The sequence below is a fragment of the Heteronotia binoei genome, chromosome 9 (genome assembly GCF_032191835.1).
Source record: "Heteronotia binoei isolate CCM8104 ecotype False Entrance Well chromosome 9, APGP_CSIRO_Hbin_v1, whole genome shotgun sequence".
In the NCBI taxonomy this organism is placed as follows: Eukaryota; Metazoa; Chordata; class Lepidosauria; order Squamata; family Gekkonidae; genus Heteronotia; species Heteronotia binoei.
In genome coordinates this window covers 52448513-52463278 of record NC_083231.1, presented here as the reverse complement: position 1 = coordinate 52463278, position 14766 = coordinate 52448513, and the positions used below count along the sequence as shown (strand labels likewise).

Here is a 14766-nt window from a genome sequence, read left to right as displayed (position 1 = left end):
ATGTATTCTAGATATAGAAGCCATTTCTTGTCAAAAGATGTAGTTTTAGGATAAACATCGGACACAGAGAGCCTTTCTGTGATCTTCTCCATGATCAGTTGATCCCATAGTTTTGTAAGCCAAAGGGTGAGCAATGGTGGGGAGGAAAGGCATATTCTGAAGACAGGCTCATGTAGCCGTGTTTCTCCCACAGTAAGGTAGCTTCTCCCATTTTCCTCTGCCTGTTTCCATCCTCTGTTCAGAACCAGATGCAACTGAATCATGTGAAGATAGTCCAGTTGTCTACTTGACCTTATAAACAAACTCATGTTTAAACATTTGGTGGCAAAGCTGCAAAGTGGAACTTTCTGTCCTTCATACAATGCATTTCCTTGTAGATCTTGCCACGGCTGTGTGTTGAATAGCTGCTTGTTTGCCCTGATTCAGAATTCTGTATTTACTGAAGTTGTGCAAATGCTCTGAATATGCATATGCTGCATACATGCACACTATATATTCGGTTTTCTTTGCCACCAAGTCTGAGCCAATGTACGGCGACCCTGTAGAGTTTTCAAGGCAAGAAATGTTCAGAGGTGGTTTGCCATATCCACATATTTGTCAAGTCCTTGCACTGAAAGGAATTAAAGCTTTTGTAGCACAACTTCTAAAGCTGGATATTTGTGTGAAAGGACAATTCACTTTCAGTAAGCTGACTTGATACATGTTACCAAAACTGGTTTTGTCAGTGCACCTTCAGCATATTCTGTGTGGAGGGAAAGTCCTGCTGATCATAAGCTTTATCAGGTAGACTATACAGTCCAGACAATCATTGGATTTAAGTAAGTCATTTGATTTATATTACTTAAATTGTGTTGAATGCAAAATGTTTCCATTCTACACATTAGTTGCATACTTATCAAATAATCAGGTCCTTTTGGTGTGTGTTTTGTGCCTGCTCCAGCATCCAGTACTAGATGAGCCCATCGCAGAAGCTGTTTGCATTATTGCTGATACAGATAAATGGACTGTGCAGGTGGCCACAAGCCAGAGAAAAATAATGGACAATATGAAGCTAGGCAAGGATGTCCTGGTCTCCAGCCAAGTGTCCTCTTTGCTGCAATCCATTTTACAGCTTTATAAACTTAACCTTCCTGCCGACTTTGTAAGTTCTCTTCTACAAATAAGTGAATGTGATTGGTATTGACTAGCAAGGAAATTGTCAAGGGTGACAAGTTCTAAACTCTGTGTACTGCTGCATTCACTTTCTATCCTGGGAACAACAGGTCAGCATACCAGATACTACTCTCTTTCTGCCAAATTCACTGGACTGACCCCTTATAGGCTTCTTTTATGTGGCAACTGCATGGAGAACATAAGAGAAGCCATGTTGGATCAGGCCAATGGCCCATCCAATCCAATACTCTGTGTCACACAGTGGCCAAAACCCAGGTGCTATCAGGAGGCCCACCAGCAGGGTCAGAACTCCAGAAGCCATCCCACTGTTGCCCCCCAAACACCAAGAATACAGAACATCGCTGCCTATTCTGCCTGCAGTCTTTTCCCTCTGCCCAGACAAGCCATGGCTACAGGCTTTATTCCCTGTAATCTCAAAGCCCAAAAGGGCAGGGTTGCTTTGGCCCCTGCTCTCCCAATGGGTCTACCAGCACAAGGTGGGTCTACCAGCACAAGTGGTCAGCCCAAATAACCCCATTGTCAGGCTGCTTCCCTGTGAATAGGCAGAACCTCCATTTGACAGTTAGCAGGGAAAATATATTGATTGACTTTTGGTCTCACCTCAACAACAATCTTCTTGGGTAGACTGTAAGTATTTTAATAAACTAATAACATATTGCACATCTTTACCCATTTTGTTCTGTGTACACAGAGCTTTTTTTGGTAGCAGGAACTCCTTTGCATATTAGGCCACATACCCCTGATGAAGCCAATCCTCCAAGAGCTTACAGGCTCTTAGTACAGGGCTTACTTTAAGCTCCAGGAGAATGGGCTACATCAGGGGTGTGTGGTCTAATATGCAAAGGAGTTCCTGCTACAAGAAAAGCCCTGTATGTATGTATTTATGTTCAAAACATACGTTTACTGCTTTTCAGCACTGATGTGGATTTATGAGACAAAAATAACAACAGCCAAACATAACCACTGCATGTTAAATAAAAAATCCACAATCTTAAATACAAAAGGGCAGTAGAACAGCCTTCCAGACTTGTTAAGTTGTGACAAACCAAAGCTCATTTTTAGAAGCCTGGACAAATAAAACCATCCTGGTTTGCATCCAAAAGGAAGTAGATGTCAAGGCTATGTATGTGTTTTGAGGAGAGACCATCATACAGAGTAGAGCCAGGTACTAAAAAGTCCTTGGTCCTGAGCGCAGCCTTGTTTGGCATATCTTTTATGTGTTGTCTGCTGGATATGAACTGTTGTGATTTTTTTCCCTCTGTAGTGCATAATGCATCTTGAGGACCGGCTACAGGAAATGTACCTCAAAAGCACAATGCTGTCAAAATATTTACGAGGTCATACACGAGTTCATGTGAAAGAGCTTGGAGTGGTGTTGGGGTGAGTTATTGTTCTTACCAGAACTACTTTAAAGTTTGAGGCTTCTTACCTTGTCAAATGCTCAGATATTCAAAACGATTTGAGTAATTGGGATTGTGGGAGGAAAAACAAAAGTTTCTTCAAAAAATCCCCTAAGTAAGCATTTAGAAACTGGGTCTTCCCAGAACATGTTTGAGAGAGCTATGGGAATCACTAAAATTCAATATGCATTTCATATATACATTGTTCTGCTATCAGCCATGCAGTTACATATGAAATTGGAAGAAAAATAGAATATAAACTTAGAAATCTAAATTCTCTGAAAGAGAAAAGGATGGGAACAGTTTTTACTATACACAGATTGAAATCTGGTAGGATCTCTCAGTGAAATAGAATAACTCTGTAGGCTTCCATTTGGCCACCCCCATTTTCCATCATGAAACTTGTATCTGAAGTAAATCAGTTACATAAACTAAGGGTTTGGACAAATTTGTTCCCAACTGTGACACCCTCAGGCCAGTGAGGAGCAGGTAATACAAGCAACTTCCACCAGTCCAACAAGTGATCTCACTTGTTGCACTCTCTAGTTGCATCACAGACCTGGTGTGGTTAATCTCATCCTCCCCGGAATCATACATCTCATCAAAGGAGGGAGGACCCACACCATAACCATTGCCAGTTCCTTCAGATCTCTTTCCTCCCTTTCTTTGCAAACCTCCTCCTTCCATTTAGACTTCCTTTCATTCTCTGTCTCTTGAAACACAGCTCTTTAGAGCGCAAAGATCTGCATCTTGTAAAATAAAAGAGAAGCCCCGTGACTCCTTAAGACTAACAACATTTCCATTGGCTGTCACTCAGCTCTGCCAGCCTTCCCCCATCATCTGTTCTTCCTCCTCTTTTACACTTTTTGCTCTCTCTCTCTGGTCTTTCTGCCCATTGACATTTTTTCTGTTCCATCACCACATGACAGCTGAGACTGGGTGGGGCCAGACCTCTGTTGCTCCAGGGTCCAGCACGGCCTGATGCCCTCCAGCGGTCTTATTGGTAGCCCCTCATTAGTTCTGTAGTGAGGCTGGCAGCACACTTTGTTGCTTTTGCCACTGGCCCATCTGGCTGCCAAACTGGGTTCCTTTCCTGGTGAGTCCCTTGCCGTCTTCCAGGTAAGACCAGCTGTTTGGCCAGGTCTTTCGTAGCCAGACCTCCCCATATGGGCTGGCTGGCATGGGCCCATCACAACAACTCACAAGGTGTAAGTCATTTACAATCTTGGGTAGAAACTTTTTATGAGACTCCAGAAGTAATGTCGTTCAGTTTGCCATTTGATACTTTGTAACTTCTGTTGCTTTAAAAGCATTGCTACACATTCAAAAATAGCCCAGTCTTCAGTACAGGAAATCTGTGCTGAGATTTTTTGGGTCTAGATTAGTGAAGTGATGGATCATCCATCTGATCTTCTTCGTGGTCTCTGTGCATCACACTGATGGGATATAGGCGCCCGCGCCGATCTCGATCGGTATTCTTGAAAGCTGCGGATTTCCGCGCCCCAGGCCCAGTGCGCATGCGCAGAAGCCCCACCGCGCATGCTCACAGGGACCGGAGCGGACATCCCGCCAGTTCTCTTCTGACCGCCGCTTGGATCAGTCGATCTCTCGCCACGGTCGGTGGAATCCTTTCTTGGAAGTTGTTTTTCTTTTGGATTTTGACAAATTTTGTTTTGGCTTGGACCACACAACAGTCTTTGTAAAGACTAGGGAGCGGGAAGACTAAATCTTTTCGGGACTTTCTCCTCAAATCTCTCTTCCCGCCCTTTCCCCCCCCCCCCCGCATGGAACAACGGTGGGGATTTTTCAAACGGTGCAAGAACTGCGGCAGCAAAATCGCTCCCACAGACGGGCACGTTCTTTGCCTTTTTTGCCTAGGAGAAGCACACATCCCTGACGCGTGTGCTCACTGCGCGAAGTTTTCCCGCCAGACGAAGAAAAACCGCGCGGGCCGTTTGGCGGCGGCACTGATGGAGAAAGCTCTGTCGCCTAAGAAAATGTCGGCGCCGTCGCACAAGCCGTCGACATCAGAATCGCTCGGCACCGACAAGAGTGCCCCCGACGCCGATCGCCCCACAAAAACGGGCTCGGCATCAAAGTCCGCCTCCTCCACTCCTGCAAAACGGCTAAGGGAGGAGAAGGGACTCCAGTCGGAAGCGAAGAAGAGGAAAAAGTCCGACAAACATCGATCGTCCGCGACTTCGCTCCCAACGTCGCCGTCGGAATCGGCAGCGAGAGTACCGCCGTTGAAGCTGTTCGCTTCCCCTCGCCGCCGTCCAAGCCCCCCGACACTGGCATCGATGTCGACGCAAATCGCCATCTCTTCGGATTCGGACCGCGACTTCGATCTGTCGCAACGGTCGGGAGCGGAGGGCAGTCCACTAGAAATACATACTGTAGAGGACACTGCTCAGCCCCGAACACCGGCCCGAGACCCGTCGGTCAGCCCTGACGAGCGGCGAACCCGAAGCCCCAAGAAGGATCGATCCACCACGCCTAGGAAAGATCCCAGGCGCGACGACTCAAGCAGCCCTCGGCGTAGCCCTCGGGGCCGACATCGATCCCGAGATTCAGAGGAAAGCTCTCGCAACAGAGATCGCTCTCCTCGGAAACCACCGCCCCCAATGTCGTGGGATCAGAGGCAATGGCAATACCTATATGGGTCTTGCCCTATGCCCTCCATGTTTCCCTGGTTCCCACCTAGACACCTAGATTGGGACCAGCAGTCCGAAGCCTCGGTCAGATCCCGGACATCTTACCGACCAAGACACACAGCGTCGGTGTCCAAACCACCTGACACACCGCCAAAGACACAGAAAACTTCCCCTCGACGGCGGAGTTCGGAGAGCCGGAAGACCCCTGAGTCGCCGAGAGCCCAGACATTCTTCGGAGCACTCGGAGTCCATAGAAGGCTCCCCCAGATCGGAGGAAGGCTCCCCCCGGGAAGTCCACGACATTTCCTCCCCAGAGGAACCGGCACCATCGAGTAAGGTGGGCGAGGAACTCCCCATATCCCCATCCGAGGACCTAAAATCGTACGGGGACCTAATTAAACGGATGGCACACACCCTGTCGCTACCGACGGTCCAGCCGGAGCCGGTAGTTACCGACAACGTGTTCGATGTCGTCCAGCTAGACACCTCGACGGCCGTCGCTTTACCGCTTACAACAGTCATGCTCCACACCACAAAATCGTCGTGGGACAAACCAGCTTCAACACCGATAAGCTCCCGAAGGCTGGACCATATGTACCGAGTCCAGGAGTCCACAGCAGAGTTTTTATTTACACACCCAAAACCAAACTCGGTAGTAGTAGCGTCATCCTCGAAGGCCAGAAAGACACACGCTGCTCCCCCAGACAAAGAGGGAAAAAAGCTAGATAACCTGGGCAGAAGGTTCTACACAGCAGGTTCGTTAGGAATAAAAGTTGCAAATTATGGAGCGTGTATGGGCCGTTACCAATACGCCCTATGGGACCAATTATCGGCTCTACCAGACCTGTCCGAACAAACTAAACAGGCAATGAAGAAGATACAAAGGGAAGGCATTGCATTAGCAAAACAACAAATCAATTCGGCAAAACACGCAGGTGACATTGCAGCAAAGACACTTACCTCAGCGATCACCTTAAGACGTCACTCTTGGCTGAGATCTACAGCGCTCCAGCCGGATACTCAATCCTGCATCGAAGATCTCCCATTCGATGGAAGTGGATTGTTCAGCTCCACTACAGATGCCACACTACAGGAGATGGATAAAAGCATTAAAACATCTCGCAATTTGGGGGTTCCCATCTCATCTAGGACCCAAAGCAGACGTTCCTGGAACAAACCGTGGAGTAAGAAGCCGTTCTCCAAGCAACCCGCAGAACAACAATGGAGGCCCAAAGGCTCCACATCTTACTCCAAACCTCCGTACAACCCCAAAACGAAGTACTCACCTACTCCGTCACAGCAATCCAGACAAAAGGGGAATAGACCGTCTAAACAGGGTCTTTGACTGCCCTTCCCCCCGTTTTACCCCCTCCCCTTTGGACCCGGACCGTACCAGACTTTTCCCATACTACCGGGCATGGTCCACAATCACTACGGACAAATGGGTGTTGTCGATAATCCGGATGGGTTATCAAATAGAATTCAGAGAAAACCCGACAGTTCCCACAGTCATCCACACCAGGGTATCCCCCACACTAAGGACAGAGGTTCAATCCCTTCTCCTAAAAGACGCAATAGAACAGGTACCAACCAACCAGATGGGACAAGGCTTCTACTCCCGATATTTTACCATTCCCAAAAAGGATGGAGGCCTTCGACCCATTATGGACCTACGAGGCCTGAACCAGTTCATTCCAAACCAAAAATTCAGAATGGTCTCTCTGCAAAACATCCTACCCCTCCTGAACCAAGGCGATTGGATGGCCACGCTAGACCTGCAAGACGCCTACTTTCATGTAACGATACATCAGGACTGCAGGAAGTTTCTCAGGTTTGCAATTGGAGACTCCCACTACCAATACAAAGCTTTGCCCTTTGGCCTCTCCACGGCACCGAGAGTGTTTACAAAAACTATGGTGGTGGTGGCAGCCCATCTACGTCTACAAGGAATCACTATCTTTCCTTACATAGACGATTGGCTGCTGGTGGCAAGCTCACAACCTCTATTACTACAGCATATAGAGGTCACCTTAACCCTTCTGCGAAACTTAGGCTTACAGGTCAACCTAAAGAAATCGGCACTGCAGCCCTCTCAGAGGGTACGGTTCATAGGGGCCATTCTGGACTCACAAACCTGCAAGGCATTCCTCCCGACACAAAGGGCGGAGGACATCAGGTCTCTGATTCATGTATTCCTAACCAACCCTACAGTCACAGCGTTCCAAGTCCAACGCCTCCTGGGACTGATGGCAGCGACAACAGCAGTGTTGAAATTCGCCAGGTTCCACATGCGAATACTACAGTTGTGGTTCCTGCGCATGTTCAACTGTCAGACAGATCTCCCCTCGCGCCAACTGACTGTCCCTGCGACGGTAGTCTGGACCCTATCCTGGTGGCAGGAGGAGCACAACCTCCTCCAAGGGGCCCCGTTCCACAGACAGACCCCTACGTTGACCATAACGACGGATGCATCCTTATGGGGCTGGGGAGCACACGCAGAAGGCATGTGTGTGGGGGGCAGATGGCCTCAGAATCTTCTGCGCTACCACATCAATTTCCTGGAGCTGCTGGCCATACATCATGCCATTCTCTCATTCAGACACCTAATTGTGGGGAAAACAGTAGCGATCTTGACAGACAACACCACAGCCCTATCTTACGTGAACAGGCAGGGCGGTACAGTCTCACGAAAGTTATGCCTTCTAGCACTAAAGATTTGGGAAATCTGCAGAGAATCGGACGCTACCCTAGTAGCCACGCACTTACCGGGCAATCTGAATGCCTGTGCAGATTACCTCAGTCGAGGAGGGGCCTCACTCCACGAGTGGGAACTCAATTGGGAGTTCCTCCAACCGGTATTCCAGAAGTGGGGCACACCGGAAGTGGATGTCTTCGCCACACGCAACACCTCGAAATGCGCCAAATTTTGCTGCAGAGGGGGTGCGGACCCTCTATCGTTAGGAGACGGGTTACTGATCCCATGGGCTCGCTTACATGTGTACCTCTTCCCACCGATCCCACTAATCACAAGGGTGGTTCACAAGATTCAATTCGAACGCCCCAAGGGGATCCTCATCACACCATGGTGGCCCAGACAACAATGGTTCTCCCCGATACTGAAGCTGTCCGGCGGAATGTTCCACCACTTTCCAACGAACTCAGACCTTCTGCTATCACACGAGGGACGAGTGATTCACCACGACGTGCCTCACTTGAAACTCACGGCGTGGAGACTGGTGTGACAAGGTTATCTGATAGAGCCCTGGATGTCATGCTAAACAGTAGAAAATCATCCACTAGGAAATCGTATGGATATAAATGGGCAAGGTTTAGCCAATTTGTGATTAGAACTAACAGGGAACCCAAAACTGCAGGTCTCCCACTAATACTAGACTTTCTACTCTCACTCCTTGACAAGGGACTGACAGTGTCATCTGTGAGAGTGTACTTAGCCGCCATATCGGCTAATCATGAGCAACTTGAAGGCCACTCGGTGTTCTCACACCCTGATACGAAACGGTTCTTAAAGGGCCTGGCAAGATTGTACCCCGCGGTACGAGTCCCTGCTCCTGCTTGGGACCTCCCAGCAGTGTTGCGGGCTTTAACAGGGAAACCCTTCGAGCCTATGGCGACATGTTCCTTGCAATTACTATCCTGGAAGACAGCCTTCTTAGTGGCCGTTACCTCTGCTCGCAGGGTCGGTGAACTGGCAGCACTGCGCTGCGACGACCCATATTTGAGATTCAGCGCGGAGGGAGTGGGGCTACGCCCTGATATAACCTTTCTCCTGAAAGTAACCTCCGCCTTTCACCTGAACGCGGAAATTTACCTACCCACGTACTTTCCTAATCCAAGTACGGAGTCGGAAAGGAGACTCCATACACTAGATGTAAAGAGGGCACTCTCGTTTTACTTACATAGAGTAAGGCCTGAACGTAAGGACCCTAGACTCTTTGTCTCATATTCCACAACGTCGCAAGGTGTGAGAGTTTCGCCACAGCGGATCTCGAAGTGGATAACTGAGACTATAAAACTGTGCTACCTGTTGAACAAACAACCCCTGCCAAGACAGGTTAGAGCTCATTCCACTAGAGCCCTAGCGACCTCGGCAGCCTTTATGAGAGGAATACCACTGAAAGACATTTGTGATGCTGCCACTTGGTCCTCCTCGCATACGTTTGTGAGCCATTATGCGTTGGACCTGGACTGGCGTAGACGTGTATCAGTGGGCCGTGCGGTGCTTCAAGAGGTTTCTCGCTGATGGACCGTTGCACCCTCCTCCAGGTAGGACTCTGGCTTGCTAATCTCCCATCAGTGTGATGCACAGAGACCACGAAGAAGATAAACAGGTTTCCTACCTGTAACTGATGATCTTCGAGTGGTCATCTGTGCAGTCACACTACCCGCCCTCCTTCCCCTCCGCTGCCGGTCCATCTCTAAGGGCTTACGCAGCGGTCAGAAGGAACTGGCGGGATGTCCGCTCCGGTCCCTGTGAGCATGCGCGGTGGGGCTTCTGCGCATGCGCACTGGGCCTGGGGCGCGGAAATCCGCAGCTTTCAAGAATACCGATCGAGATCGGCGCGGGCGCCTATATCCCATCAGTGTGACTGCACAGATGACCACTCGAAGATCATCAGTTACAGGTAGGAAACCTGTTTTTACCATGTCTGGGTCGGAAACGTTCCCTTTAGAAATAGTGTCTTACAACACTCCCATGTTTTGTGGTGTTTACCTTATTTCCTGTCCATCTGGTAGATTTCTGCTTCTGAAAAGTGAGTATTGTTACAATTCAGGCTGTTACTTAACAGCATTTTTCCTCCTCGTGGAATCTATGCATATTCTCATGAGACTCCCTAATCCATGTAGTTGTTTGGTTATACATAAACATGATTTCTCATGAAATTGCCACCACTTTTTTAAAAAAAAAATGGGATTCATTTTGCCCCTTAGCAGTCACTTAGGGAAAGATGCTTTAATTTAGTGCCTGGGACCCCAGTATTCTTTTCTTGATAGCAGACTGATTTTTCTTACCTTTCTTGAGATGATACATGTACACTAGAAATGAATCTGCGAGCAAGACTTGCTTGTTACTTGGATCCAGATTCACTCCAGGAAGACAAGTGTAAGAAACATCTCTGCCATCACCTCCCGCTCCTAACAGAGCTCCAGGTTTTGGTTGTGACAACAAGCCTATCCAAAGTGGAATAATAGCACACTTTTGAGGGAACTTTTAAAATAAAGGGATGAAACTCAAGGCATCAATGGAAAATGGAAGTGAGAATTCAGCTGAATAGATGGAGAGTTTGAAAGTAGTAGCAGGGATAGTTCAGATACATTATGGCTCAATACTAAGAAGCCCACAAATGTCTGTACACCGTCCTGGTGCCTGCACAAAGCCCTTGTTCAACATGAATCTCAGAGAATGAAGAGTTTCAAAGGCATGAAAACAGAACAGGGACATCAAGAAGAGTTAAGTAATATAATTTCCTTTTCTGCCTGGGGATGTTATCTAGGCTGGCTTATGAGTACTGGTATGCATAATCCAAATGTACCTCCAACAAACAGTGAACTGAAGTTTGGAGTTCCAGGAAGGAAGCCTTTGGTAGGGGTGGGGAGCTCAAGAGGTATTCCTGCTGCAATTGCAGCAGTGATCCAACGGAAATCTAGAGAGGAAAGTACATGGAAGAGGACTGGGGGACAGCAGGTGAGTGTAGACCCTAAGGGTATGGAAATGCAATCTAGAATAGAGCAGGGTTTGGAAAGCAGAGAAGCAACTCTTGTTGTATGAGCCAGAGAGAAATGGGAGCAGACATTTAATTTATCTCCAGGCTGTGAGATAAGTGAGGGGAAGTCCCAGTGAAGACCAATGGAGAGGCTTTGAGATGGGAAGGAGGCATGTCATGGAGGGGCCTTAAAACAGGAAGCTGTGAAATAAAAATTCATTATGTTGGAAGCTGAAGTTATTGAAGTTTGTTTGAGAAAACTAAGAAAAGGCAACCAAATAGTATGTCCAATGACATTTTAAATTTGAAATGCTTAGAAAGTAGTCATAGACTGGACAGTGCTTCATAAACTTGTTGCACTCTGTTTGCATCACGGGGATATTCCTTTCCACAACAAGCTAGTTAGTAATTGTATTTTAAGATTAAAATTGAGTTGTGAAGTGGGCTGTTGCTGGCTGTTCTTCTGACCAGTCTTGCATCCTGTTTTCTTGCACATAGTTTCCAACTAAGGCTTACCTAATTCTTTCTGCAAACAATTCTTAAGCATTGGCTAGACCTTTCAGAGTTTGGCAAGATAGGTGGAATGGTTACAGAGTGAAGGGCAGGGAACAAGCCCAGCAGCATAGAGGCTGAATGGTCAGTGACAACATTGTGATGCCATTTTAAGTTATTTGGCTTGACTCTAGTCATTCCAAACAGGAAGAGTTTATGGAGGATGCGGTGGAATCACGTAATAGGTCAGTGCATTTCTTTCTGTTCAGCCATGCATGTATGCAGGAAGAGGAAGCAGAATTGTCAAGGAGCAATTAAGTCATGCATACATAGCTTCAGAGGTCCTCATATCAATTCTGTTTCTCTGCCCTCTCTGAACGTCATATTTCATCGCAGACCTCCTCTACCTTGCTGTAGTAGAGACCCTCCCAGGCTGATACTTTTCAGAGCTGTGCTGTTAATCTGCATATTGAAAATTCTCTTTGTGGTTTTTCTTTCTAGGATTGAATCCAATGACTTGCCTCTGCTGGCAGCTATAGCGAGTACTCATTCTCCATATGTTGCTCAAATACTCCTTTAAGCTATCATCTTGAAGGAAAAGCACCCCCCTCCAGCAAAATGAAAAGACTTGGGGCACGAAACAGATGCCAAGCATGAAGAGGTGGCAAATGGAGGCCAGCACTGCATTCTGTTGCGTATCCATTTCTGCATTTTGTCTGGATGCTTACCAGTGGGATTTCAGTTTACATAATGTAAAAGACATTCAGGGTTTTTATATTCTTTGTGGAGTAAGCTAATCAAGAATGCATCTTGGTATTTTAATGGACAAAAGGATTAAACACTACTGAAACAGAACTATCAACAGAACTATCCAAGTATGATTTTCCTATTATTGCACTCGTCAGTGTCTTGTTCTTTTGAATTTTTCAAATGGGAAGCTGTTAGCCTAAGCATTCCTGTGCTCTGTTTGGATGGGACGTGATGATTTGGAGCATGTATGCATGTGCTTTTGTGTTATACTACTGGCCTTCCTTGGAACAAGAGATTCAGCATTTGGAGGAACTAATTAGTCATGCAGTTGGCTAATTCATAAAACAGACAAAAGAAGTGGCCAGAACTGACACTTCATTGGATGGTGTTGCTGGAAAAGGACATTCTGGATGTACACAATCCTGCATCACTTTTGTATAAAAATGGCCTTTTGAAAGTGGGGGATGCTTGTGGAGCCTGGCATAATTTCTGTGGCCAACTTGTCCTGATGCAACTGCTTTGAATTCCAGTTTCCTAGTGTTATTAAAATGTAGATCAAGCATCCTACTTTCATCTTGTATGGGTTTGAAACAAAAGAACCAATATGACAAACTTGGCATAAATCCTGGCAGATTTATTTTAAAGCATAACTGCTTCATTGCCCTGTGAATAGGTGATCACTCTTTAGCTGCACTTGAAGCAGAAACAGCTTGTTAAGTGAATAAATGGAATGTACAGACAAAACCCCAGCAAGGGTATTGAGGGTGGCCATAGAAACAGTGGCAGCAGCAGTTTATTATGACTAAGTATTCAAAGCGATCCCACAGAATGTTTTGCACTAGCCTTTCAGTGCCTTCAATCTTGTATGTCTTAATCAGAAGTTTCTCATTCAGAATTAAATTAGAAATTAATCATATCCACCTCATTTTCTGGATTGTTGTGCAACTGCATCAGTCATGTATTTCAAGCATAAGTTTTTATTTTCAAGAGGTTCAGTATAAATGCTAGCCTTTTAACATCAAGAACGCAAATTACTAGAATAAAGAAGAGCAAAGCCTCATGAAAAAGCCCCCAATCAGCACTGTGCTTAAGTTGTGCAGTTGTCCCAGTATATGAAAATGAAAATGTTACATGGAAGTAGAAAAGACATATATTACAACCACAATGGTGCCAGCAGTTCGATGCCATATCTTCTAAATACCAGTTTGCTAATGTAACATTTTTTTGTTCAAGGCTTGTCACAGTTTTGTCTCCTTCCTCTTTCATTCTTGTCTTATTTTGTGACAATACTTAATCATACAGACCCAGTTTCAGGCATCACTGTTACAGATACCAGTGTGTATCCATAGCAGCATTGTTTCCCCTGCATGCCCTGCAATTCTTCTTGTCATAAATTAGCTTCAAAAATCAATTTCACTCAGACTTTATTGTTCTAAACTGAAACAGGCTCCATTTTTGCAGGAAGGGTCCACACTGGCTTTAAAATGCCTGCTGTTTTCTCATATTAAGGTCAAGGGATGAAATATCTTGGCAGTCTTTATTACCTTGTACACATTTTGTGAGCGCATGTCTTTCCTGTAAATGTTTCTTTACCTCAGAATAAATTCTTAATACAGATTGTTCTTCCAAATTAACACATGGAGACATCACCCTAAATTAAATTGGATGGCTAAGTAGCTTTTATCCTATATTTAAGAAAAATAAAACCTCCTCCTTCCCACTAAAAATACTACCTCAGTTGACAGGATAATGCTAGTAGTGGGCTACTTCAAGTTTGCGCACCTGTTGAATTTTCTGCATCATTGTGTTGTAGCATTGACAGAGCAAAAGCTGTACCAGTGACTATCTTCAGCGACATAGTTTAGGTTTTGGTATTATTAAATAGTTTAAAAGTGTTGTTGAATGTACATAAGAAACATTTAAACTGTCAATGAGAGGAAAGCTTGTCTTAAATCTTTATGATTCCAAAGACTTTTATTGTTTGTTTCCTTGGAATTTTAACAGTATTTTTAAGTAGAGGCAGATTTCCATGGACCGTGGTTTGCAACTTAAAACATGAGTATGTTTTTCCAAAATGATTTTAATACTCATTAACAGAAGCAGAAAGGCTACTGGTGACTGTTTAGATAGATGAACTTTTACACTGTATAATATTTTAATGCAATCAAAAGCTAATAGCTTGCTGTCTAGCATTTATAAAAGATTGATATGAAATATTGAACATCATTCTAGACAGCCTCCCCCCCCCCCTTTCCACTAAATCTTTCAATTTCCCAACCAATAGCTACACGGTGGAATGAGATGTCCACGGAAGTTGCATTTTATAGAATCGTAATTGTTTCACAAACTGTGTCAATGGACCATATTACCTGAATTAAAGAAAGTAACATGTAAACTAGACCATGGAAGATGTATGTGTTATCCTGCAGCATGTTTTCAGAGAGAAATGATGAGTAGTGTGTGTTTGAATGAATACCCGTGGAAACCTCTTACTTGGAGTTCTTAATGAACAGTATCATTTGTGTCAATTTCTTTGTGGCATTAGTGCAATAAATTTACAGATTCATCACTGAA

The 14766-nt window shown here is 45.7% G+C and overlaps 1 protein-coding gene across 5 annotated transcripts in view; it reads left to right on the top strand.

The window, feature by feature from the left end:
- The window catches only part of FNIP2 (folliculin interacting protein 2), a 67170-nt gene extending 52404 nt beyond the window's left edge, over positions 1-14766 (top strand). For all 5 annotated transcript variants that reach the window (XM_060246586.1, XM_060246587.1, XM_060246584.1 and 2 more), the window contains 3 exons: positions 941-1141; positions 2438-2553; positions 11944-14766. In XM_060246586.1, coding sequence (XP_060102569.1) covers positions 941-1141; positions 2438-2553; positions 11944-12022 — 396 coding nt within the window. In that variant the 3' untranslated portion in view covers positions 12023-14766. The remainder of the gene's footprint in view (positions 1-940; positions 1142-2437; positions 2554-11943) is intronic.